We start from the raw sequence: 22,986 nt of genomic DNA on the forward strand, positions 1-22,986 counted from the left end.
TTAGCCATCACAACCTTGCACCTGCAGGTGGGTTCACCTGTGCTGATCCTCTCAGGAGTTCACACCTATGGCCAGGCCTAGCGATTGGTGAAAAGCAGCGCTTTACTTTTCAGAATTTATGCCTGTCTTGTTACTGTACAACGAACGCCAGAGGTCATTGCATGGGATTAGCGAATGCTTGCTGTGCAGTGTCTGGACCTCCCAGTGCAGTGTGCACACACCAACTTCTGGCCAGTGGTTTAATGTCACTCTGGGTATGGTTGAGTTGCAAGGAGCCCTAAGGGGATGAGATGGACACTAGTCTGCTGTATGCCCCAGTCACCTCAGCCTGCCACTCGAGATACTTATCTAAAAGGGTTGTAACGCCTGCTTTGGATGAGCTGTGTCACCTGATCCTGACACTCAAGTTCAGCTCTTGTGTGCCACCAGCACCATCTTGCTGCTTTATTTGGATACTGTCACATACTCACGTGACTGCATTGTCAAGCGTGTGACTACCAGGGCTGAGATGAGCTAGGACCTCCTGCAGACTCTAATGCAATGTCCAGGCATGTTGCCTGAGTTTCGTGGGCATCTAGGACTGTGTTGTGGTTAATACTGAATGTCAACTTGACAGGGTCTAGAATTACCAAGCTGACAAGCTCCTGAGCTTGCCCTTGAAGGATTATATTGATTAGATCAGTCTCTGGGCATGCCAGCAAGGGCTTATCTTTGTGGGGTTAGTTGACGTGGGCAGCTCCATGCTTACCAGGCTTGTATCCTGAACTGAATAGAAAGGAGAATTCCACCTGAGTAGCAGCCTTTGCCATTCTGCATCTTGACTGTAAATGTAACACGACCACCTACCTCAAGCTCCTCCTTCAGTGGCTTCCCTGCCATGATGGTCTAAACACTTAAACTGAGAGCCTGAACGAATGCTCTCTCATGGAGTTGCGTTGTCGGGGTGTTTTCTCCTAGCAACCAGACGAGTAGCAGATTCAGACTCTGTGAAAGCACAGTACCGGCATGTAAAGTGCTTACATGGGTAATATCATATTGCCTTTATCCCTGTGTTGGGAGCAGCAAGGATACCGTGGGCTCAGTAACATTAGGGCTCTAGGCCCATCATAGGCCAAGATGGCTTCTGTGTGCTATAGACTAGGTCTATGAGATACACAGGAGTGGGTAGGGTGTATTGGGAGAGAATACAAGGGATGCAGAACTGATCCCAGAGAGACAGGCTTTACGACATGCAGAACGAAAGATAGGATTTTTGAGGGAGGATGAGCACAGTGAGCAAAGGTGGAAGCATGGACCAGGAACATGCTGTTCATGATCAGGAAGATCAGGGAAAGCAACTTGATGAATGTACCACAGTATCTTCTGAAAAGTGATGGGATCCGCTGTGCTAGCCCAGGACATCCAGACATGGGAGGGGAGGGGGATTCATGCATTTAAGTGACCTTCAAAGGGAGAGAGAAATGCCCAGAATCTGAGGCATTGCCCTTTGGCCTTTTTTCCATTAAGATTCAGTGTGCCAGGACTGACAAAGGAGATGTTCCGCACTCATTTCTCTCTCCACTGTCAGGTGTGTACTGAAGACTTCATAGCGCTAGGCCAGCATTGATGTTCTCAGGGAATGAGGGCCCATGAGTCCTCATCAGGATGAGAGTCTTGATGAACAAACTCTCTGTGTGCTATTAGCACCTTGTCACCATAACACAGGGGCCACATAACAGGGTCCTGGTAACCATCTTCTATAGTAGATACAGTCTCCACCCCACTGTGCTGATGGAAAACCCAGGACTTGGGCCAAGTAATGGTACAAGATCCAGCAATAAGTATTAGAAAACAGTGACATTTAGACATAGTTCTGTGAATGCCCATCTCAGTCTCTCAGTACACCGCAAGGAAACTGCCTTTGTAGATGAACACTTAATAACACTGCCGGGGAAAACAACCTTTTCCAACCCTTTTTAAGACTAAGGTATCACTCGCTACATACCGTAAAACCTACCCTTTTGAAATATGAACTTCAGTGGTTTTCAGTAAGCTAACCAAGTTGTGTAACCATGCTACAAATTCAAGAATATTCTCACCACTCAAAAATGAAAAACTGCACTCATTAGCTGCACACCTGTCCCTCTTGGGCACCCGGTAGGGCACTTTGTGATGTCCAGATACTTTGACTAAACAGACTCACATCTCTGTTTTCTTTTATATGTAGCTTTTCCCATGTAGCATCATCTGTGCTACATTGTAGCATATGTGAGGACTTCATTCCTTTTTGAATAATACTCCATCATATTAATATATCACTCTTTATTCGTTCATCACATGGTGGTCGTTTGGGTCATTATTACATTGAAGCGTTTATAAACAATGTTGCTACAAACACGGGTGCACAAGGCTTTGTGTGGATTCGTGCTTTCATTTCTCAGAAATATCTGTTAGCTGTTTTGGAAGAATCTGGACAACATTAAACTATAAGAGATCTCCTTTGCACCCTTCTTCCTGTGATTGTGTCTAGTTCCCACTAGTGGCTGACTTGTTCCATGATGACAAGGACTCCGTTCCTGCCACCAGCACAGCTAAGAATCGATCAGCTTCAAAGATCAACATTCGCTCCTCCAGACCCCCCGTGAAGGTCTCCAACAAGGAGCATAAGAAATCCGTGGGCTACCAGGTCAGTCCTACCTAGTCCCGGGCCTGTGGCTTGTGTAGCAGGGCTGGCGTGGAAGGGACCAGCAGAAGAAAGATGGGGACAAGAAGCAGGGTCCCACTAAAGGTCTCCAGATAGAGTGGGAAGAGGGGGCTTAAATAAACCAGGGAACGTCCAACTGAAGAGCTCACTTTCTCGTATGTCTCCAAAGAGAAGGTCCTGGTAATCCCACCTACTGGATTTGTCGATTTGGGACGTTTTATGTAAACCCCACCATTTCCCGCATGTTTGGGTACAGGCGGTACAACCGCATTCCCCATATTTAGAGACATCAGGCCTCTAACATACAGTAGGAAGATCTCTTGTCTCTTAGCACTCATGTTTTGTCTCTTGACACCCCTGTCGGTGGGAGTTGGGCACATTATGGAGTAGCCCCTCACCCATCTATTTTAAAGAGCCCTACTATCAAAGGACTCGATTTTGCTCAGCAAATTACAAGTGTCGGTCACTGGATGTCTTCCTTTCTCTGTCCTTTTGAATTAATCGTCATAATAATAGTGATTTCTGCTGCCACCATGGGCAGAGCAGTCACTGGCGTGCTAGTGTTTCTTCACAGTGCATTGAACAGACTGTTAAATATGACTAATGCCTGGTTTTGTCCCTGCAGTTCCGCACTTCCCTAAATCTCCTAATGGAGACTCTGAACGCCACAACGCCACACTACGTGCGATGCATCAAGCCCAATGACGAAAAGCTCCCCTTCCAGTAAGTGCCTCCAGGTGTAGCCACCCCAGCCTCTTTATCCTGCTTCAGAATCAATGGGAACCAGGCGGGCTCAGCCTTGCTGCCCTCTACAGAGTCATCTGCTGCCCGGTCAGTCACTTCCCAAGTGGGCTCCCTGCTGAGCCCAGCCCTCTCGAGAATTATTTTCTGATGAGACCAGCTCTAGGCATGGTGTGTAGGGCCCATGAGAGACTTCTCCCACCCTACAGTTCTCCCAGAATATCACCATGCTGCCTTGGGATATGAGGTACCCTCACTCCACAAGCCATGCTCCGGCCACCACGGCAGGGCCCGGCTCTCAGAGCTGGGGTGGACAAGAGTGAGGAAAGGTGCGAGCTGCCAAGAAAAAGAATGGCCCTTTTTAAAAAGGAAGAAGGAGCCGAGCAATAGTGGCTCACACCATTGATCCCAGCGCTTGGGAGGCAGAAGCAGGCGACCTCTATGCGTTCTAGAAAGTAGCATAGAGAATGGGGTTGTAGTGGTTGGGTACAGAGCCCTGGGACAAAAATCTAACAGAGCATCTATTCCGGCTGACTGCCCTAGAGTTAAGAGGAACAGAGCTGCCCCCTGAGGGCTTTCCCAGGATTGTGAGCAGCCCTCACGCCTAAAATCAAGGGTCAGATCCCAGAACCAGGCTACATATCAAAGTGGACAAAAGCACCTTGGGGCATGGCCTGGGAAAAGGGTAGGTTCCAGGGGGGTGCTTTGTGTTTCCCTTTGTCTTCTAAGCCTCTAACACTGTAGAGCTTTGGTCCTTACAAGAGGCATTAAGTTATCAAGTAACTGCTCTCATCAAGACCACATAAAATTCAATGCTGAGTTGTCCCTTGTACACACAATATCACTAGTGACCTGAAGCCCTCTCATTTAGAGCTGGCATAAACAGGAAGAGAATTAGAGAAGCCAGGTTGGGGGTGGAGCAAGCAGTGTGAGGGGGGATGAGGAGGTAGAAACAAGAATGGGCCTGAAGGAGAGTACCTGTATTCTCAGACCTAGGACCTACACGGACTTGGAGCATGCCCAGTAACAGCTTAGCGTCATCAGTCCCCAGGAAGATGTCTTCTGAAGCTATGCAAGCTCAGAGGCACCGTTTGCCAGTTTGATGACTCACGAGGGAGGCTTGTGTGGCAAACAGCATGAGAGAGTTATTTGAGCCAGGCCAAGGGCGAGTCACACAAAGATGAGTAAACAGTCCTTCTTATAGAGAAGGAATGTGGGTGGCCGTCCCTAGGCCACCTCCATCCTTGGATTTCCAGAATCCAGGTGAGCTGTGCAGCCATAAGAGAGCACCAGGGTGTCAGGGAGAGTGGCTGATGGCATACCAGGACTTTGTCCTGCGGGCTGCTGCAGGTTCCACCTGTCTTCATCTACCAGGGCCAGTCAGCCGCCTGCAGCCTCACCAGGGTTTTGGTCAAAGGCACTGTGCTCTCCAAGGCTGTGGGCCTCATAGGTCCTCGGTCTTGTTCTTTTATCTCCAGAGTACAAGGAACGAAAGCATAGCCCTTGGCTTCAGCTGAGCCGCCGACAGAAAGAAAGGGCATGTGTGCGCTTCTCCGAGGGGGACAGTAGTCTCAGCAAATTCTAAACAGTGACTAATTCCGAGTCAGTTTGGTTCTCAATAAGAATTCTGGCTGCCCTGGTCCCCTGCTGTCTTTCCCCAGAGTTCCCTTCAGCACCTGCTTCCCCATGGAACTGACAGCATGCTTTGCGGTGTCCACCACTGAGCCCTGTCCTCTTCTCTCTCCTCGCCTCGCCCACAGGCCCTTAGGAAGTCTGTGTGGAGGGAAGTGCTCAGGGCAAACTCTGGAGAGTGGACAGGTGCGCAGACCTCAGGGAGGCATGTGGGCAAAGAAAAAGATGGGATTAAGGATGTGCACAGTCTTAAGACTGCTAGCATGGCTCCTCCGCCCTTCCTCTGAGCCTCACCCCGACCTTGTGTGTGGCCATCTGTAGCTGGTGGCCGCAGGTGTCTCACGTGCTGCAGGAGCAGCGTGCTTTCCCTCTCTCTTGCTCTCTCACCTGCCAGCATTCCCTTCATGGTGTGTATTTACTTGGCAGCTTCGACCCAAAGAGAGCCGTGCAGCAGCTCAGAGCCTGCGGAGTGTTGGAAACCATTCGGATCAGCGCAGCCGGCTACCCATCCAGGTAATGTCACCAGTGATACCAGCGATGCCCTCCTCAGGCTGCTGGAGAGCAGCAGGGTGTAGCGCCCCCCCTGAGCCATGGTATGTGCAGTCAACCTGGTACAGCCTCAACCAAAGCTCCTGCACCCTGAAGACCCAAACAGGAGGCTGACAGAAAGGAATTCAGCCTGGCTTGAAAACATGGTAGTCAGCAGGACCAGGCTTGGGGGAGGCATCTCAGATCTGGGTGATGGGCTACCTAGAGCTACAAAATGGGCTTCTCGGTCTTCTCCTTCATCTTTGCCGCCATTGTATTGTGGCAAAATATGGTGACGAAATATTTACTGTCTTTATTATTTCGGCTATACAGTTCAGTGGCATTAAGTGTAGCTGTTCTTACATCTCAAGAATTCCTTTAATCATGTCAAACTAAAAGCACTCAAGACAGTTGGCTGTTTTAGTCTGTCTCCCGTTACTGCAACAAAATGCCTGAGTGAACAAGATTCTCCATGCCGACTATGTTTTCAGACAGTCTTATGTTGGTCACAGTTCTGGTCTGAAAGCCCGAGGTTATGTAGGAAGGAGTAGAAGTATTGTCCAATAAGAAGAAGGAGAGTAGCTGAGGTTCCACCGTCCCCTGAAGGTCAAACTCAATTGGCCTAACAACTTCTCCATAATCCCCCTTAGCCCTGCTTGCCTCATTGTTTCAATACCTCCCACCACCGCCATTCTGGGACCAGACTTCTAACAGAGGAGCCTTCACGGGACAAACCTCATCACACTGTGGCGCTACGATCCAATCCCTGCCCCAGCCCTTGCAGCCGCCCTCTCTTCTTCTCCCTTTGACCAAAAGACATTAAGTCTTTCTACATACTGTCTTTGGGTGAACTCTAGATACTTCATCTAAGTATAATGATGTGGTACCTGTCCTCTTTGTGACTGGCCAATCTTCTTATATCCTTGAGGTTCTGTATTGTATTTTACATGTGATAGAATTTTCTCTTTGAGAGAATGGAGAGTGCTCAGAGGTAAAGAGCACTGACTGCTCTACCTGAGGTCCTGAGTTCAGTTCCCAGCAACCACTTGGAGGCTCATACCCATCTAGATCTGGTGCCCTCTTCTGGCATGCAGGCATACATGCAGACAGAACAATATATACATAATAAATAAGAGAATCTTTAAACAAAGGGTGTCCTTTGTTTAAATCATACAGAAGAGTATGCTAGCACGCTTTACCTGTCATCTCACCTCATGTGGGCCTCTTCACCTTTCAGTGTGAAATCAGATCTATTGCAGAAAGTACCGCTTCTCCCAGCTAAGAATAGCTCTCATGGAGACTGGGGAAATGTTACTCAAGAGTTCCAGCAACCCAGCATCAGAAGTATCATCAGTAACCCCATTGCTGGGGGCAGAGGCACCAGAGACAGGCAGATCTCTGGAGCTCAGTGACCAGCCACTCTCGCCATTGGTGAGGCCCAGGTTCAGAGACCATGTGTCTAAGTGAACTAAGAAAAGAAATAAGGTGGAGAACAATCAAGAGAGGCACCCACTGTTAACCTCTGACCCTTATGTGTATATCCACACACATGCACACACCCATATGAACACACACACACACAAAATACATGGCTCTCATGATCTAACCTGTGTTGTGGATATGCCACAGAACTACATGATAGCCTGGAGAAGCCACACTAAGACCGTGACTCTCCTCTGCTCACTCGCCCAGAGGTGGAGAATGGGTGGTTACTTCACTGGCTCTTCCAGAGTCATATGGCACACATAATGTCGTGGAAGCCAAATGCCTTCTGCTGTCAGCCAAGACTGGGGAGAGTGGTGTGGCCACCCTGGAGTCTGCTCTTCAGGATCCACTGCTCTGAGATCCCTCTCTTTGGGGGTTGGAGGTGCCAGCGTGGGGGTAGCCGAGGCCTCCCTCCTCTCTGCATCTGGCACTTTCCCAGGCAGTGGAGCAACCAGTCTCATACCCTGTGACTAATTACCCATAAACAATTCCCACATGCCAGGCCGGGAAGGGAAATCGCTGATAGACCTGAGAAGTGTGAGAATGGTTGCTAACCTGCAGCATCTTGGCAGCTTTTCCAGGCCACGAAGGTGTAGGCAATTGTTCAGGGTAATGTTGATCTTCCCTTGAGAAGCAGAGGCAGTGTCCTGGGGGGCCTGTCTCGTGTTTCCATCTGAAGGTCAGAGCAGAAGCCGTTAGAGACTCCGCCCACTTTCCTGTCTGTTCTTGCAGTATGGGCCTTACATTTTGATTGGCACAGTAGCACTCAGGTCTGACATAAGCCATTTGTTTTCTCATTACCCCTGCTGCTTTTCCGTGCCTGCCCCCAGGCCCTGGGTTCAGACTCCACAGTTCCATTCAAAGGGAGAACTGGAGGAGGGCCTAAGAGCTTCCAAGTCACGTTTTTATGAGTGTTGCTTTCCTGGCTTTTGCATCTAACAAGAGAGCGTCTTCAGTCCAGCCATTATTAGCCTGGGGGTTCTCAGAATTGTCCATGACTCATTAGTGGCCAGCAAACCAACGGAATGGGCTGTGGCCAGATTTTCCTTGAAAAACTTAGCTTGAAAGAAAGGATGTTATGGTGTGACCACATCTCTGTGCTGCAGGTAGAAAAGATACAATGTAACCTAGCATGTTTCCCAGTGAGGCTCACAGAAGGACGTGGGCTGGTGAGTCGCCAGCCAGCAATTGAGTTGGTTCTAGAATCAACACCCTTTTGCTGGTACTGTGTTATTTCCCAGCAGTACTATTCAAGTCAATCAAGGGCTCCCCTTCAAACAAAGGCTATCGTCACACATAGCCTGTGTGGGAGCATAAGGATCTGAGGGAGTGTGAGAAAAACTTCACGTTTTCTTTTTGTGAAATCCCTGTAAGTGTGTGACCTCAAGTCAGCATCCTAAAGTTCCCCAAACTCTGTAGGCTTAGTTTACAAGTTGTATAAAAAGGCTTGGTGGTGTTGCTCAGTGGTACTGTGCTTGCTTTGTATATATAAGGTCCTAGGTTCAATTCCCAGCACAAAACACACATAGTGTACACACAAACACATACAAACATATTCTCTCTCTCTCTCTCTCTCTCTCTCTCTCTCTCTCTCTCTCTCTCTCTCGCACACACACACACACACACACACACACACACACACACATACTCTCTCTCTCTCTCTCTCTCTCTCTCTCTCTCTCTCTCTCTCTCTCTCTCACACACACACACACACACACACATACACACACACTTACACACACCAACTATGTTATCTCAGGGAAAACTGTTTGGAGGTATTGTGTAAGAAGCTCGAGGACATAGGTATGCTGTGCCTATGCTGTGTATGGCCTGAATGAGCAGACAAACCTGAGGCCATCATCTCTATGGATAACTTGGGAAGTGTGTACAATATGATTGTGTCAGGCTATGAAGGCACAGGAAAAACATGTGACAGTGAGATAATCTAGGACAGATAGGGCCACTGGGAGAAGACCTCTCTCAGTGAAAGGAACCACCTATTTCACCAGGAGCTTTCTATATGAACAATTTGGTGGTAGGACAAGTGACTTTCAGAAGCTGTCACTCCGAAAGTGTCTCCTTGGACATCAGGAGGAGGATGAATGTGTCTGACATGGTTAACTCTATGTCCTCATGGTCACTGTTCTGTATCCACCTGCCACCTCTGATCCACTGGTTGAGATCTCACACAGCCTTGCCACGTGAAATCATAGTGACAGAGAGTGCCATTGCATTCCTACAGCATTTGTCCTACAACACAGTCTGTTTTCAGGGTGGATGGGGGGAAGGTTTATTTCTGGGGTCTCCCGAGAGAGCTTTATGTAGAATGAGAACCGCCTTCTGCCTCTGTAGGCTGCTCCTCTCCCACAATCTCTCTCCATACCTCTCTTGAAAGCATCCAGACCTTTGTGGGAAGACACGGCTTCCCACCAGGAGCTCAAAGCTAAAGCCACGAGCTTGAGCTGTTTAGGGAACCATGCACACACAGGTGCAAGGATGTAGTATGTACGGGAGAAGCTGGGGCCTCTCAGAGGAGTGAGCCTTCAGCTGGGCCTTGAAGAGCAAAGACTCAGATTGATGGGGAGACAGCAGGAGCTGTCCCTCCATCGGTGGCAGGCATTCTCTGCCAACTTCGTGCCCTCTTGCAGCTGCTAGTCTGTGATCACTCTCTGGGTGTGCCCACCGTCTCACTTGGGCAGCAAAGAGGACCCATGCATCTGACTCTTTAGCTCCACACTGAAGAGGCGTTGACGGTTCAGTCCACCTAGCTGCAGGTAGAGCTGCCGCCGGCAGGGTTGGCATGCCACAACTTGCTGGCCTCTTCCAGCCCACCTAATAGATATCTTTTCCTGTGTCCTATTTGTTTAAGAGCTCTTTCCAGCAGGTAATTGTGGTATCTCCACGCCTTTTCTTTTTGTAATTACAGGTGTTATAAGGAGGTGCGGGGAAGAAAGGATGTGTTTCTGGTATTATAGGACATGTTGCAAAAAGCTATGGTTTAAATGCATCGACTTGGATCCAACACTTGCTTCCTATGTCCTACTTGCATTTGCTGCCTTAACACGTTTTGCTAAAGGGTCCAAGAGAGGTTTCCCTTCCCAAACTACCATGGAAATGTTACATTAGAGAAAGCAGCGCTTTGGTTAGTGTTGAGTTGGAGTTGCATCACCCGTTCTATTACAGGTGGACCCTTTTCATCCCTCTGTCCACACCAAGCTCCAGCATCCGGCATGCCATGGTGAGCCAGTCATTCTGTTGACCTGACTTGAGAAGACCTCCATGGGACCAGAGGGATTTGAGCAGATGGGGATTCCCCTTGTAAAAGGATTCCCCTCCCCAGCTGCTGAGAACTCACACAGGGGAGTGATTTCCCTTGAGTTGGCTTGTTAAGTAACTGCAGAGCATTTCCCAAGCCTCATCTGTCAGTGGGCTCCTGTGATGTGGGAAGTCCAGCTTGTAACATCTTCCTGTGTTTCTCTTTCTGAGTCACCAAAACATGAAAAATGGAAGGGAAGAGCACAGTCCAGGAATACAGACAACTGAGGACTCTCCCATGGAGTTCTTTCAGGGGCTCAAGCCCTGGAAGATTCTTCCACCCACCCAAGTGATGGCTTGGAAGGAATTCTTTCTCCTATGTGAAAATGAAGGCAAAACAAGCACCGCGAAATTTCCCCAATCTCACCAGTGCGAACATGTGTGGCACGGTTGGCCGGCAGCGGTGTTCTGGTTCCCCCTCTCCCACAGGCTTCAGGGTGGCTGTCTACTTTTATCCTCCCTGAGAATTACAGCTCTCTAGGAAGCTGACTTATAATGAAAATGTGCCATTGAATTCGAAGCGCGGTGCAGTGGCTAAGAAATATGCTCACCGTAAAGAGCATAGAGAAAGATGATGGATGGACTGTGTAGGACAGCAGCTCCCCATGGCCCTGGTTCGCATGTCTGTACAATTAACCATCTCCAGGCTCTCTCTCAGCTTTGTAACTGAAACAGCTGTGAGGCAGATGCTGCTCAACCAAAACAGGTGTGGGAGGACTCCCCAGTTCTCATCCTATTCTTGGAAGCCCTGTACTGGTTTTTATCTTGAGATAGGGTCTAACTTTGCAACCCAGACTGGCCTTGGACTCATGTAGTGCCTAAGCTGGCCTCAACTTCTAGCAATCCTCCTGCCTCAGCCTTCCAAGTGCTGAGCCTATAGGAATATGCCACCATGAGCAGTGCTTGCTGAAAAGACTTCAGCTTTCTCGACTTTACCTTTCCCAACCCAGGTGGGAAAACTAATTGAAAATTATAGGATAGGTAGATAGATAGATAGATAGATAGATAGATAGATAGATAGATAGATAGATAGATAGATAGATCCCAAGCATTGGGATGTGTGCCACATGCCTAAACATATACATGTTTCTGTGCAGACATACATTTTCATTTTTATAAGGGATCCAACTTCACTGTTTGTTTTTGGATATGCTGTTATCCCAGCACCATTTTATGGAAAGATCACATTGACTCTTGAGATTACCAAGAAGAAGTGGTATCACTTACATCTTATAGATGAGGAAACAAATCCCAGAAAAAAAAATGTGATTGAATCAAGTCCTCCCAGATGGAAACAATTAAGGGTGTGTTGGCCCTTGTAGTGGCCAATAGTATAAGTTATACCTCTAATCCTACCCTGAAGGATTCTTCACAGTTTTCTCAAGGGTCCTTGAGACCACTGACCATGGCAACTTCTTTGTGGTCTGACATCATAGGGACTGACTTGGAGCATCACACCAAAATCTGTCTCAGGATGCAATCTGAGGATTTATATAATCAAACCAATATCCTCATTCATAGGGGAGCAGCTGTGACCAGCCTATCTCTTCTGCTTGCCCCAGTTTACTGATAACTCCGTTCACCCCACTTCACAGATGACCTTGCAGGCAGACATTCTTCTGCAGAATAGCCTCACATGATGATGGTCAAATCCAGTTCAAGGCTCCAGATGGGAACCTGGACCCAAAACAACCCAAAGAACCGTTTTCTGTGCCATTCACAGCAGCTGTGTTATCCCTCAAGGCCTCAGGCCTGAGGAGCTCATTTCTAAGAGGGCCTTTCTCCAGACTGAAGGCTCTGATGAATGCTTGCCTAGTCTGGAAGCGGTCACAGCCCTCGGCTCTTCCCACACACACAACTATGACTATTTAGCCAGGCCAGAGTACAGGTGAAGGAAGCCATTTCTGAAAAGGAAGCATGATGTTGAAGGCTAGAAAGCCCAGTGAGGTATCCAGCATATGCATTGGGATCCAGGGAGAAAGTCATGGCTAAGGAAGTGGGGAAACCTACCTCCACAGTGGCTGATGCACTGTAGAGCACTGTCAGGAGCTGGTCCTAGTGTCAGAGTGTTTTGCTTCTGCTACTAATAAGAGACAGAATTCCATGTCACACCATCCTCAGAATGGATGCTTTACAGCCAATGAGGCACAGTGCTATCCCAAGTGAGAGAAAACATAGCATGGTCACCTGACTAGGAAGGGTCCACATGACTGCAGGACACCAATGGCTGCTTGTTAAAGCCTTCTAAACCAAGCTCAACATATATTCTATAGCAAATGTTTTTGCAGAGATTGAAGGCTTTTTGTTGTTGTTCCATGTCTCAGTGAGGGATAAGTGATGGTTCAAAGTTACAGTGTGCCCTCTATTGTACGGGATTCTCCTACACTGAAGAACTAATGTCCTAATCCTTAGCACCCCCTTTAAAAGACACTTGCAGAAAAAGTTTAACCTGGAGGGTCCAGCCATTTGAATGGTCAATAAATTACTATTCAACTATAATAAGCAGCTGGTTATAAAGATGTCACACTATAGGCAGGGAGACTTTTGTGTGAAGGGTTTCTCACTAGGCACTCCAGGTCCATGGAAAGGGGAACCCATGTTTGATCCTGGACTCTGCAGTCAGTGATGTTTCTATAGGCCTTATGATGTCAGACCTCAGAGCAGACCCACATCTTAGTTTTGTCTCCTGGGAGAATGAGCGTCTTCCCAAGGCTAAGGATTCTCTCCTCAGCATCTAGCTTTTCCAGCTTCACCACACCACCCTCTCCTCATGCAGGCGTGTCTCAAAATGTGTTTGCAAGTGAAAAGGATGGGGTACCTTGAACAGGAAGGAACATACTGGAAAGCTTTTCCCAGCACCCCTGGGATGACTCATTGGCTATGAAGGCCTGGGTACGTTAGTGAGATGGGTGAACCTGTTCTGTGGGCGAATGAGATGTCATGCAGCCTGGCCTTTACCTGAGTCACAGTGATGGCCAAGGTCAGAGCCAGGCTTCCTGTGCTCCGAGCTCCTTACAAACTGGCTTTGACGTCTTTCCAGCCACATCTCTCCCACCCTCATAATTTCCTTGAGTTGTGGATCTGTCAGCAGTAAGAGGTTTTCAAATTAGAAACATTTAAGGATTTTGGCCCAGCTAAATGCTGTCTTAATTATTTCCCAGCAAAACTGTGAGCTCACAGAGACAAATAGTAAGTACACAAATAACCGTGACACAGAATTCGAGAGGTGCCCTTCAAGAGTCAGGGGAGGCAGTCGGGAGAAAGTGCCCAACAGATTAAGGGGAAAGCCCACACAAAGCCTTACATTCTGAGATGTTTGTATTGATGATAGGGAGGGAGGGGTGGCAAGGGACTTAGACTCCAGGAAGCCCTCTTTCATAGGCACTGTTCCATTGGGTTTTTAGCCAAGTCCATCTTTCTCTAGGACGGGGCCATGGCAGAAAGAGCCTAGGAAAGCATCAGCAAAGCTAACTAAATAAAGTGTGCATCTGATTTGCATTTAGCTGGGAAAATAGTCTTACCCTTTCCTTCTGTAAGGTAGCTGCTAAAAGCAGCAGGTAGTCCACCACTGAAGGGTGTGGAAGTTTCTGCCCAACGAGTAGAATGCAAGGGGCAAGGGGACCCCTTTTCTGGTCCCTCGATAGAGTCCTCAGGGCTCTGTTGCTCTCTGCCCTCCCTCCTTAAGGGAGTGCGGGCCAGTTTAAAACCAAGAAGTGTAAGACAAAGTAGATTAGTGATTGCCAGGGCCTGGCAAACCTGCTCAGAGTTGTGAGAGTTCATTTGGGGGTTGTGTGTGTTCTGGAATTGAATACTGGGGATAGTTACACAACTTCATAAATACATTAGAAGTTATTTTTAACTGTATAAGAGTAGATTTTGGGCTGGAGAAATGACTTAGTAACTAAAAGCACTGGCTGCTCTTCCAGAGATGCCAGGATTGTTTCCAGCTTTCACAGGGCGTCCCACAACCATTTATATAGCTCTAGTCCCACGAAGATCTGATGCCCTCTTCTGGCCTCGGCAGGTTCCAGACACATCTGTGGTGCACAGGCGTGCAAGAGGACAAAAAAAGAAAATAAAAAATGATAGAAGGATATATTTATAGCACATGACATCCCAAATGCTTTTGCTTGTTAAAAAGGAGCAGACTTGAGCCAGGTGTGTGGTGCACACCTGTAGTTCAGCACTTGGGAGGTGAAGGCAAAGGAGATCCAGAGCTCAAGTCCTCAGCTTCTTGGTGACTTAGAGGTCAGCCTGCGGTACATAACGTTCTTTCTCAAAAAGGAAAAGAGCCATCTCTAGCCAAGAATGTCATAGAGGGAGAAATACAGCTAGGTAGAAAAGTCTTTTTTTATTATTTCTACTTACATCAGTCTCTTTCCCTTCAAGGCCCAGCTGCTGTTGAAGCAGAGGAACTGGGGGGGGGGGGGAGTGGCACTTTGAGTGTAATATGCCCTGCTATGTCCAGGGTTCCTGGAACCCCAAAGTGCTCCTTTCTCCGAAGCTTCTAAAGGACTTTCTGCGTGAGCGAAAGAGTCCCTGAAAAAGGGACACAATCTGTTCGCTCTCCACTAACACTTGAGCAGGTTGGTCTGAGTGACTAGACAGTCACTGGGCAAGGCCACCAATGACAGGAATGGCAGATGACTCGCCTCAGTGAATGCTATCTGAGCAAACTACCAACAGCCTGTCCCTACTGACTAGTATGCAGTCCCTCCCCGATGTCTCTGAAGGGACAAGCCGTCCCCACTCTGCAATGGCCACAGACTTAGAAAGATGGGGGAGGCCTGTACGACCTCCTGATGAATTGAGCTATAACTCCAAGCCACCTCGGATGGGGGCTCATGTTGATTCTGCCATGATTCTGCCGCTGCATGAGGAGGTCATGAGCATTTCTGAGTCAGGAGGGTTGGTGCAGTGATGGGTGTAAACTGGAACAGCATTCCCGAGGAAGAGCAATCCTGCTTAGGAGACTGCGTTTGTTTGTATGTAGCCAGTCTCAGATCCCGGGGGTAATTAATGGAAGGTCTTCTAAAGACTACCAAAACATAGTCAATAACTCCGCCTTGTACCGGCAGTGAGTTAGGAGGCTCTTCAGTTATGTGGGGATGGGGAACATCTTTACAGAGATCCCAAATTACCCCCAATTAAGAGGAAAAAAATAAAAAGAGAAACCAACACCATAGCGTCTTAAGCCATTGGTAGCAGCACTGGATGTGGGAGTTGCAGGACAGCTTGACTCTATGCCCATTTAACTGAATTGCAGTAGTAGGTTCACCCCTGGAGTCTATGAGCTCCCAAACCTTAAGTTCTTGGCTGGATTCCAGTATGGGGCATGCATTTCCTTTGGTAGAGCAGTCCTAAATCCAAGCAGAAAAGCAGTTATTTACCCCATTAACAATACTGCCACTACTGTGACCATGGGCACATGATAGTTCTCTGATAGCAGTTAAATGTTTGGTTTGCGTACCTATTTTACACACCTGTGTCCTGTGGATCAGTAAAAACTTACCAGGTGAAAAGGAGTCTGGCGTGGAAATGTCTACGATGACCTGTTCTTCTCTCTTCCAAATTAAGAGCAGAGATAAAAGAGATCACAGTGGGGACACGTTCATTCCCGAGCACTTTTCTGCCTTTAGAAATGTGTTTACAAAGATCAGTAGGAACTCTCAAAGATGAAAACCCAATCGTGTAGGCAGAGCTGTGTCTAGATAAGGTACCCAAATTCTCCAGTTGTGGCAGCAGAAGGGAGGGCTTTATGGATGTGAACAGATGGATACCCTGGCTCTGTGGGTGGTACCTCCCTAACACTCAATTTACCCAACTCAAACTTCAGGAGTCCTGATACACTTCAATTCCTTGACGGGTATGAAAAGAACAAAGCTCCCCCGGGACTGATCTGAAGGTCCTACAATAACTTTGTACAGTAGCCTTGGCTCCCATGAGACAGCATCCGAGATCACCTTCTGATCTACCCTGGTTTTCCTCCAGGTGGACCTACCATGACTTCTTCAACCGGTATCGTGTGTTGATGAAGAAGAGAGAGCTTGCCAACACCGACAAGAAGAGCATCTGCAAGTCTGTGCTGGAGAGTCTCATCAAGGTGATCCTGCTCTAGGAGGGCATGGACCAAAAGCCCCAGTGGTGGAGGGTGGAGGCTACCTACAGTTTTGACTACATCCCCACAAAACCACCTACGACATCAAGTCATTGCCTGCAGCAGTGACTGGGAAAGGGGAGTCCCTTCCCCTACCTAGAGCACCCCCTGCTTTTCCACATGTCAGCACACACAGAGAGCAGGTCTCTAGGGTGTGTATGGAGGTGGCCCCTGGTGGTGGCGGCTGCTGCTGCTGCTGCTGCTGCTGCTGCTGCTGCTGCTGCTGCTGCTGCTGCTGCTGCTGCTGCTGCTGTTGTTATTGCTGTCTCGGCTTCTCCAGCTCCTCAGAGCTGATGTGCCCAATGGAGATTCGAACTGTAGTCAGCCTCAGCTTGTTATAAATAAAACAGCAGATTCTCAGGCCTTTGAAAAATTGTTTTAAATGAAACAACCTTAAAACTACATTAGAGGCTGAGAAATTTTAAGAGCAGAGTCATGAGGGGCAAATCCTTAAATATTTCAGTAGTTCTAGAGAGTTCCAGAGTTATAACAGAGTGTAATAATCTGTGTCTCCATAAAAATGCTAAATTGTAGAAAATACCTTTCAGAACATGATAAAATTATGTTAAACATGCTTTTGTAAACTAGCAAGCTAAGACAGTGCTGAGAGGGTGGTGGGGTGGTTGGCTAAGCTGTGCTTGGTGGATGGGACTCTGGTTAACTATGATGTTGCTGTGGTCCATCCATCATCGCTGTACATGTCTTGACATCTTATTTTTCATGGCTTAGGAAAATGTGTTTCAGGTCAGCTAAGTTCAGTTGATATACAGCACTGGGAGTTCCTTTCTTTTGGTGTCAGGGCTGCACTCATGGTGTATACCCCACGTCTGTGAGTCGCTTCCATGACCACATAGCTGGCTCTACTTTGTCCACTTAGTTCACCCTTACCTGGATCCCTCAAAGGCTATTAGCAGAACCTTCCCTCCACAGATGAGGAAAATGAAGTGCTGTAAATTTCTAGGGTTTCACAGGCATCATGGTGCACGGTGCCTCCTGATCTGGGGTGATTGGTTAGGGCTGCTGTATACAGTCGTCCATCTGGAGGTAGACTGCTCCCTTGTGCTTCAAGACTTCCCCTGAAGACATTATATTCCTTCCTCAGTTTCCCCATTCCTTGGGCCATGTCTTCCAGACACAACATTCCCACTGAGTAGGGCTTTGGCTAAGCCACAGGTTAGCCTTCTATGGCTGCCCCCTTAGGCTCACACACACACATCTTTTCCTACCTCTACAGATGTAGCTGCCTAGACCTCAGCCTATAAACCATGAACCCTTTGAGGGTGGGAGGTCACATATCAGACATCCTGTATATCAGATTTTACACTACAATCTATAACAAAAGCAAAATTATAGTCGTGAAGTAACAATGAAAATAATTTTATGGTTGGGTGTCACTATATTGTGAGTAACTGCATTAAAGGGTCACAGCATTAGGAAGACTGAGAACCACTGACCTAGACCATCCTTTCCGAGCATTGCCTGTTTGTTTCTTACTAATTCTCCCCATTCCTTAAAAGAGAGTCCCCTGCTTACTTTTCTACCTGCCCTCCCCATGATGTTGGATTTGTGAGGGCAGGTTTCTTTTTAATGGTCACACCCTGGATCCATGCCTGTCTTCTCGTGAAGACTCAAATCTATTTAATGGATGCTGAAGATCTAGGGTGTGTCTACTAGGGCAGGGGGCACATGCAGTCTGGCAAGTAGTTCTGCTGGGAGGGAAAGACAAGTGTGCTTTGCACAGTTCTTTAACCAGTGGGTCTTCCTCCCAACCTCATAAAGGATCCAGACAAGTTCCAGTTTGGCCGCACCAAGATCTTCTTCCGGGCAGGCCAAGTGGCCTACTTGGAGAAGCTGCGGGCAGACAAGTTCCGGGAAGCCACCATCATGATCCAGAAGACAGTCAGGGGCTGGCTGCAGAAGCTGAAGTATCGTAGGCTGAAGGCAGCTACCTTAACCCTGCAGAGGTTCTACAGAGGACACCTGGCTCGCAGGTAAGTCATTTGAGGGTACACTGGGGTCAGGAGGAAGGGGGCACTCTTTGTCTAGAATTACAGTGTTTCCTCTTGGGCCCATCTGCTTCTTTAATTGCTCCTAGTGCCTGTGTGCATCCCTGTGATGCCCTTCTTTCTTCAGGGAGCAGCTCTAGTTCATGTGTCTCCTGATATCCAATCTATCCCCCATCTACCAACACTAACCTAGTACCATGTGATTTGGGCGCAAATCAACCATTTCTCCTTTGCCGGAACCCCAAAGTGAACCAATGTCTTTTAGGAAGAGAGATGGATCTGGTGAACTTGCATGTAACCCCGTTATTCATACTAGAATTCCAAAGCCCTTGGATGTTGACTGGAGCTGGAAGGTCTGGGGAAGCCTTCCCATGACTTACCCCTGCAATGAGACAGCGTAGAGAGGACATGTCTCATCCAGCCACAGCAGCTACCCGAGAACCAGGACACCAATCACCAATCAGCCTCTCTTTCCTACCCAGTGCCACTCAGAGGGGACCACTGTCCCTCCTCCTAACTGATGGCACTGGGCTGATGAACAGTAGAAGGGCAGAGGCCACGGAGACCCGTGTGAGAGCCCTGGCTCCCAGTGAGATGCAAGATGTCCCCACCTCCTTGGGTTGTCAGACTGAGCCCCAGCCTGCCTCACAGCAACGCTCGCTCCTTTTTGCCCTGGAAGATGATGGAAATTGCCATGAAATCTTGTGTTTCCAAGACAGCTTCTCAGGTGACTGCTCAGCCATCTCTAATAGAGAAAGAGAAACACAGACCCCCAACCCTAAGCTCAATATAGGTCTCTTTTGTGCGGTAAAGATGGAAGTGCTATTCTTGCTCATGCACTTGCTATGGGCTGCTTATTTGCACACAGCCAGAGATGGCTTTCACCAATGTCCCCCTGTCCTGTTAAGACATCTCCAGTGCAAAAATTGTGGAGATGTAAGGACAGTCGGATCACCCCTGAGTGCCTCTGCACAGTCCCTGCCTACTAATTCCATCATTGTTTCTTGTTCCTCACTGGAGAGGGCACCAACTCAGGCTTCCTGGTGGTGATCCTGCAATAGCATGCTACACTCTCCCTGCAGGGAGCATGTGACCTGGGGGTGGACAAGGCCTGTTAAAGAAACAACAGAGAGACAGACTAGGGGACCCCTGAACCTCAGCACATAGGTGCTTGGTGGCCCCAGAAGGCACTTCCTATCCCAGGGCTGTGCTAACTGATGTCTTAGGTCCTCCCCAGTATTGGGTATTCTAACCCTCTCTCTAAACCCTTGCAATGAACTTGACAGGTTCTCCAGAATGGTAGGGCTGCCTGCTCTCCAAGTGGGTGGGGTGCAGAAGTGAGAGAGTGGGAAGTTTGGGGAAAATGAGAAAACCAGGAAGGATCATTGCTAGCCTGGGGGGGTGGATTCTTTTTATTCAGAAAACACTTGTCTTGGTCCTGAACTAGATGCAAAAACTCTGAGCTTATGGAGTCACAGCGGGACAGATAGCAGTGTGACCCCCTTAAGAATGGGAGATGCTAGGCTGGAGAGATGGCTCAGCAAGTAAGAGCACTGGCTGCTGTTCCAGAAAACCCAGGCCCAACTCCTAGCAACCATGGTAGCTCACACCTATCTGTAACTCCAGTCTAGGTGGGGGCCCAATTAGGGCCGTGGAAGGAAGGGCTTCATGGATAGCTCAGCTGGCCAGGTCCCCTTCCCTGGTGCAACCTGTGCTCTTTCACTACTATACCCAGGCTGGCTGAGCACCTGCGGAGAACCCGTGCAGCCATAGTGTTCCAGAAGCAGTACCGAATGCAGAGGGCCCGCCAGGCCTACCGGAGAGTCTGCAGGGCTGCGATAGTCATCCAGTCCTTCACGCGAGCCATGTTTGTGCGAAGAAACTACTGCCAGGTGAATGGCTGCAATGCACACCTCACTTCATCTTCCACCTCCTTCCACCAGGGCCACTGCCTCTTTCTAATGGAATAATCATCCACCTTCCCCAAACGTTAAGCTCTTAGACTGGTTTCCTGTCTAGTAAAATATGGGTAGAAAGAGTTTGGCAGCTGCTTCCCTGTGGACACATAGAGAACTTAAAATTTTCCATCAAATCTTCAGGTGTTATGGGCCACAAGTGTTCTGTCTCCTAAACCCAAGGCCAGCCCAGCTTTCACCTCAGGGTTGTTGCAGAAAATGCACCTCTTCCCATCCTGCAGAGCAAACCCATAGCCTGTGTGTGCCTGTCCTCACCAGGTTCTCAAGGAGCATAAAGCCACCATCATCCAGAAGTATGCCCGGGGCTGGATGGCACGGAGACATTTCCAGAGGCAGCGGGATGCAGCCATCGTCATCCAGTGTGCCTTCCGGAGGCTCAAGGCCAAGCAGGAGCTGAAGGCCCTCAAGATCGAGGCCCGCTCTGCAGAGCATCTGAAACGTCTCAATGTGGGCATGGAGAACAAAGTCGTCCAGCTACAGCGGAAGATTGATGACCAGGTGAGACTCCTGCCCAGGTGTGGAGGCTTGTGGGATACTGGGATGTGCTTGAGAGGGACCCTAAGCTTTCTCAGGGAGTTTTAGGTAGCAGAGACCTCAGGGAGTATTGCCCAGTTAGCAAAAATAGTTATTGACTGTAGCACACAGAACAGTGTTCTTCTCCAACAAAGATGCCAAGCCCTAGTCCCCAGGGTCTGTACATGTGTTCCCTCACATCCAAAAGAAGCTTTTCAAGAGTGCATAAGATGTTATGTTAAGTGTTAAAGATGTCTAGATGGAAAGATGATCCTGGGCTACCCTGGTAAACTCCATGGGACCATAGGGTGCTCACAAGAGAAAAAGCTCCCTACAGAATCAAATGGCAGGAAGCAGTTCTACAGAGATCAGATCAGGCCATCTTTAGGAGCTACCAATAACAGTGGGAGGTTCTACCCTGGAGTGTCCTAAGGACCACAGTCCTGCTGGCCACATTTAGACTTCTGCACTCCAGAACTGTAATAAAATAGCTTATGCTGTTCTGAGCCACCCACTTTGTCGTATTCGTAAGAAACTGATAGATTAATCCAGAGTCCTGTGGCCAGGCAACTGAAGAGGCCATGTGATACTGTAAAGCAATGACTGGTTGGTACTTACTAAGGTTTCCTGTGAACCCACATTGTGCTTCCCTATTTGTGTATGACGGTCTCCATGAGGTAAATGTCTGGTGTGACACTGGGGTTGCACTGTTTAAGCTTTTAACTCTGTCTGCCCTGGCTACCTTCACACATAAACCAATTAGATAAGCAAAGAGTTAATAATAAATCCCTCTGTGGGTGGGGTTCCAGACAAGGATCTGAGGCAAACATAGGATGCTGGCTCCTTCTTCAGGGTCATACTGACTCAGGGTAGAGTACAAGTTGAAAATAGGTTCACACCACTCAGGTGACCCAAGTGTCTGCTCCCCTGCACCCAGAAGACCTTCATTCAGTGTCTGATTATGTCAGATATTCTGTTAGGTTCCAGATAGGAGGACATGGCACAGGCTGGACACGGTTATTACAGAGATAAACATTCGTGCAGTGGAGATTTTGAGGCTTCCCATAGCCTCAGGGCAGGACAACATGAGAGTCATTTTGCTCTTGATTCTTTTTCTTAAAGATAGACTCTCATATAGTCCAGCGAGTCTGAAGCTCTGTTTATATCACTGTGATTTTTTTGATCACTCTAAAGCCTATCGTAGGTGTTTTATGTTCATTCACATATGATCCATACAGTAGATGATCCTCCCATGATTTTGTGAGTCATTCTGAAAGATGACATATTGGAACCATCAACTATCTTAGCAAAGCCACAGAGGACCGAAGTGTTAAAATCTGAACTGCACCCAGGTCTCACCCCCCCAGCTAGCATGAGGAAGGTGCTGGTTTCTTGGTTCCAGCCATCACCAATGAGCCGGTCCTGGTCTTTGTTACTGAGTTAGAAAAGAGATTCGCCGGAACAGGGCTCTGGCTGTGTCAAAGTGAGTGCAGGACCAGGCTTCCAAACAAGTAAGGAGAGAACGGATGTGAGGTGCATATGGCATGGATGTAGGGAAAAGAAAGCTTCACAGTGGGGCCACCAGGCATGGCAGTGGAGGTTCCCTGACCTTACTGTACCTGTTCTGTAGTAGGCAGTTGTACCTTCTCATAGCCTCGGGGCAGGAAAATAGGTGAGTCTATTTTGTTTTTTAAGATAGACTTTTATGTAGTCCAGGCTAGCCTGCAATTCCTTGTATAGCCACGAATGACTTCGAACCTCCCATCTTTCTCCCAAGTGCTGGAATCACAGGGCTGGTCTACCAGGCTGTTTTATGCTACAACGGGGCTCAACCCCGGAATACATGCCGCAAGGCAAGCACTCTGCCAGCTGAGCCACATTCCCAGTAAAATGAACCATTTTTGGGCTGAGCTAGTCATCCGACACATGAGCCCCAGTGTAGAGAGAGCT

General features: G+C 48.3%; 1 protein-coding gene across 1 annotated transcript in view; it reads left to right on the top strand.

The window, feature by feature from the left end:
• Positions 1–22,986, top strand: part of Myo5b (myosin VB) — a 274,660-nt gene that overhangs the window by 200,391 nt on the left and 51,283 nt on the right. Inside the window, exons 15-21 of the mRNA XM_026783548.1 lie at positions 2,510–2,665; positions 3,309–3,406; positions 5,483–5,569; positions 16,376–16,487; positions 18,321–18,532; positions 20,283–20,439; positions 20,782–21,021. Coding sequence (XP_026639349.1) covers positions 2,510–2,665; positions 3,309–3,406; positions 5,483–5,569; positions 16,376–16,487; positions 18,321–18,532; positions 20,283–20,439; positions 20,782–21,021 — 1,062 coding nt within the window. The remainder of the gene's footprint in view (positions 1–2,509; positions 2,666–3,308; positions 3,407–5,482; positions 5,570–16,375; positions 16,488–18,320; positions 18,533–20,282; positions 20,440–20,781; positions 21,022–22,986) is intronic.

Source organism: Microtus ochrogaster, chromosome 18 (genome assembly GCF_000317375.1).
Source record: "Microtus ochrogaster isolate Prairie Vole_2 chromosome 18, MicOch1.0, whole genome shotgun sequence".
Classification (NCBI taxonomy): domain Eukaryota; kingdom Metazoa; phylum Chordata; class Mammalia; order Rodentia; family Cricetidae; genus Microtus; species Microtus ochrogaster.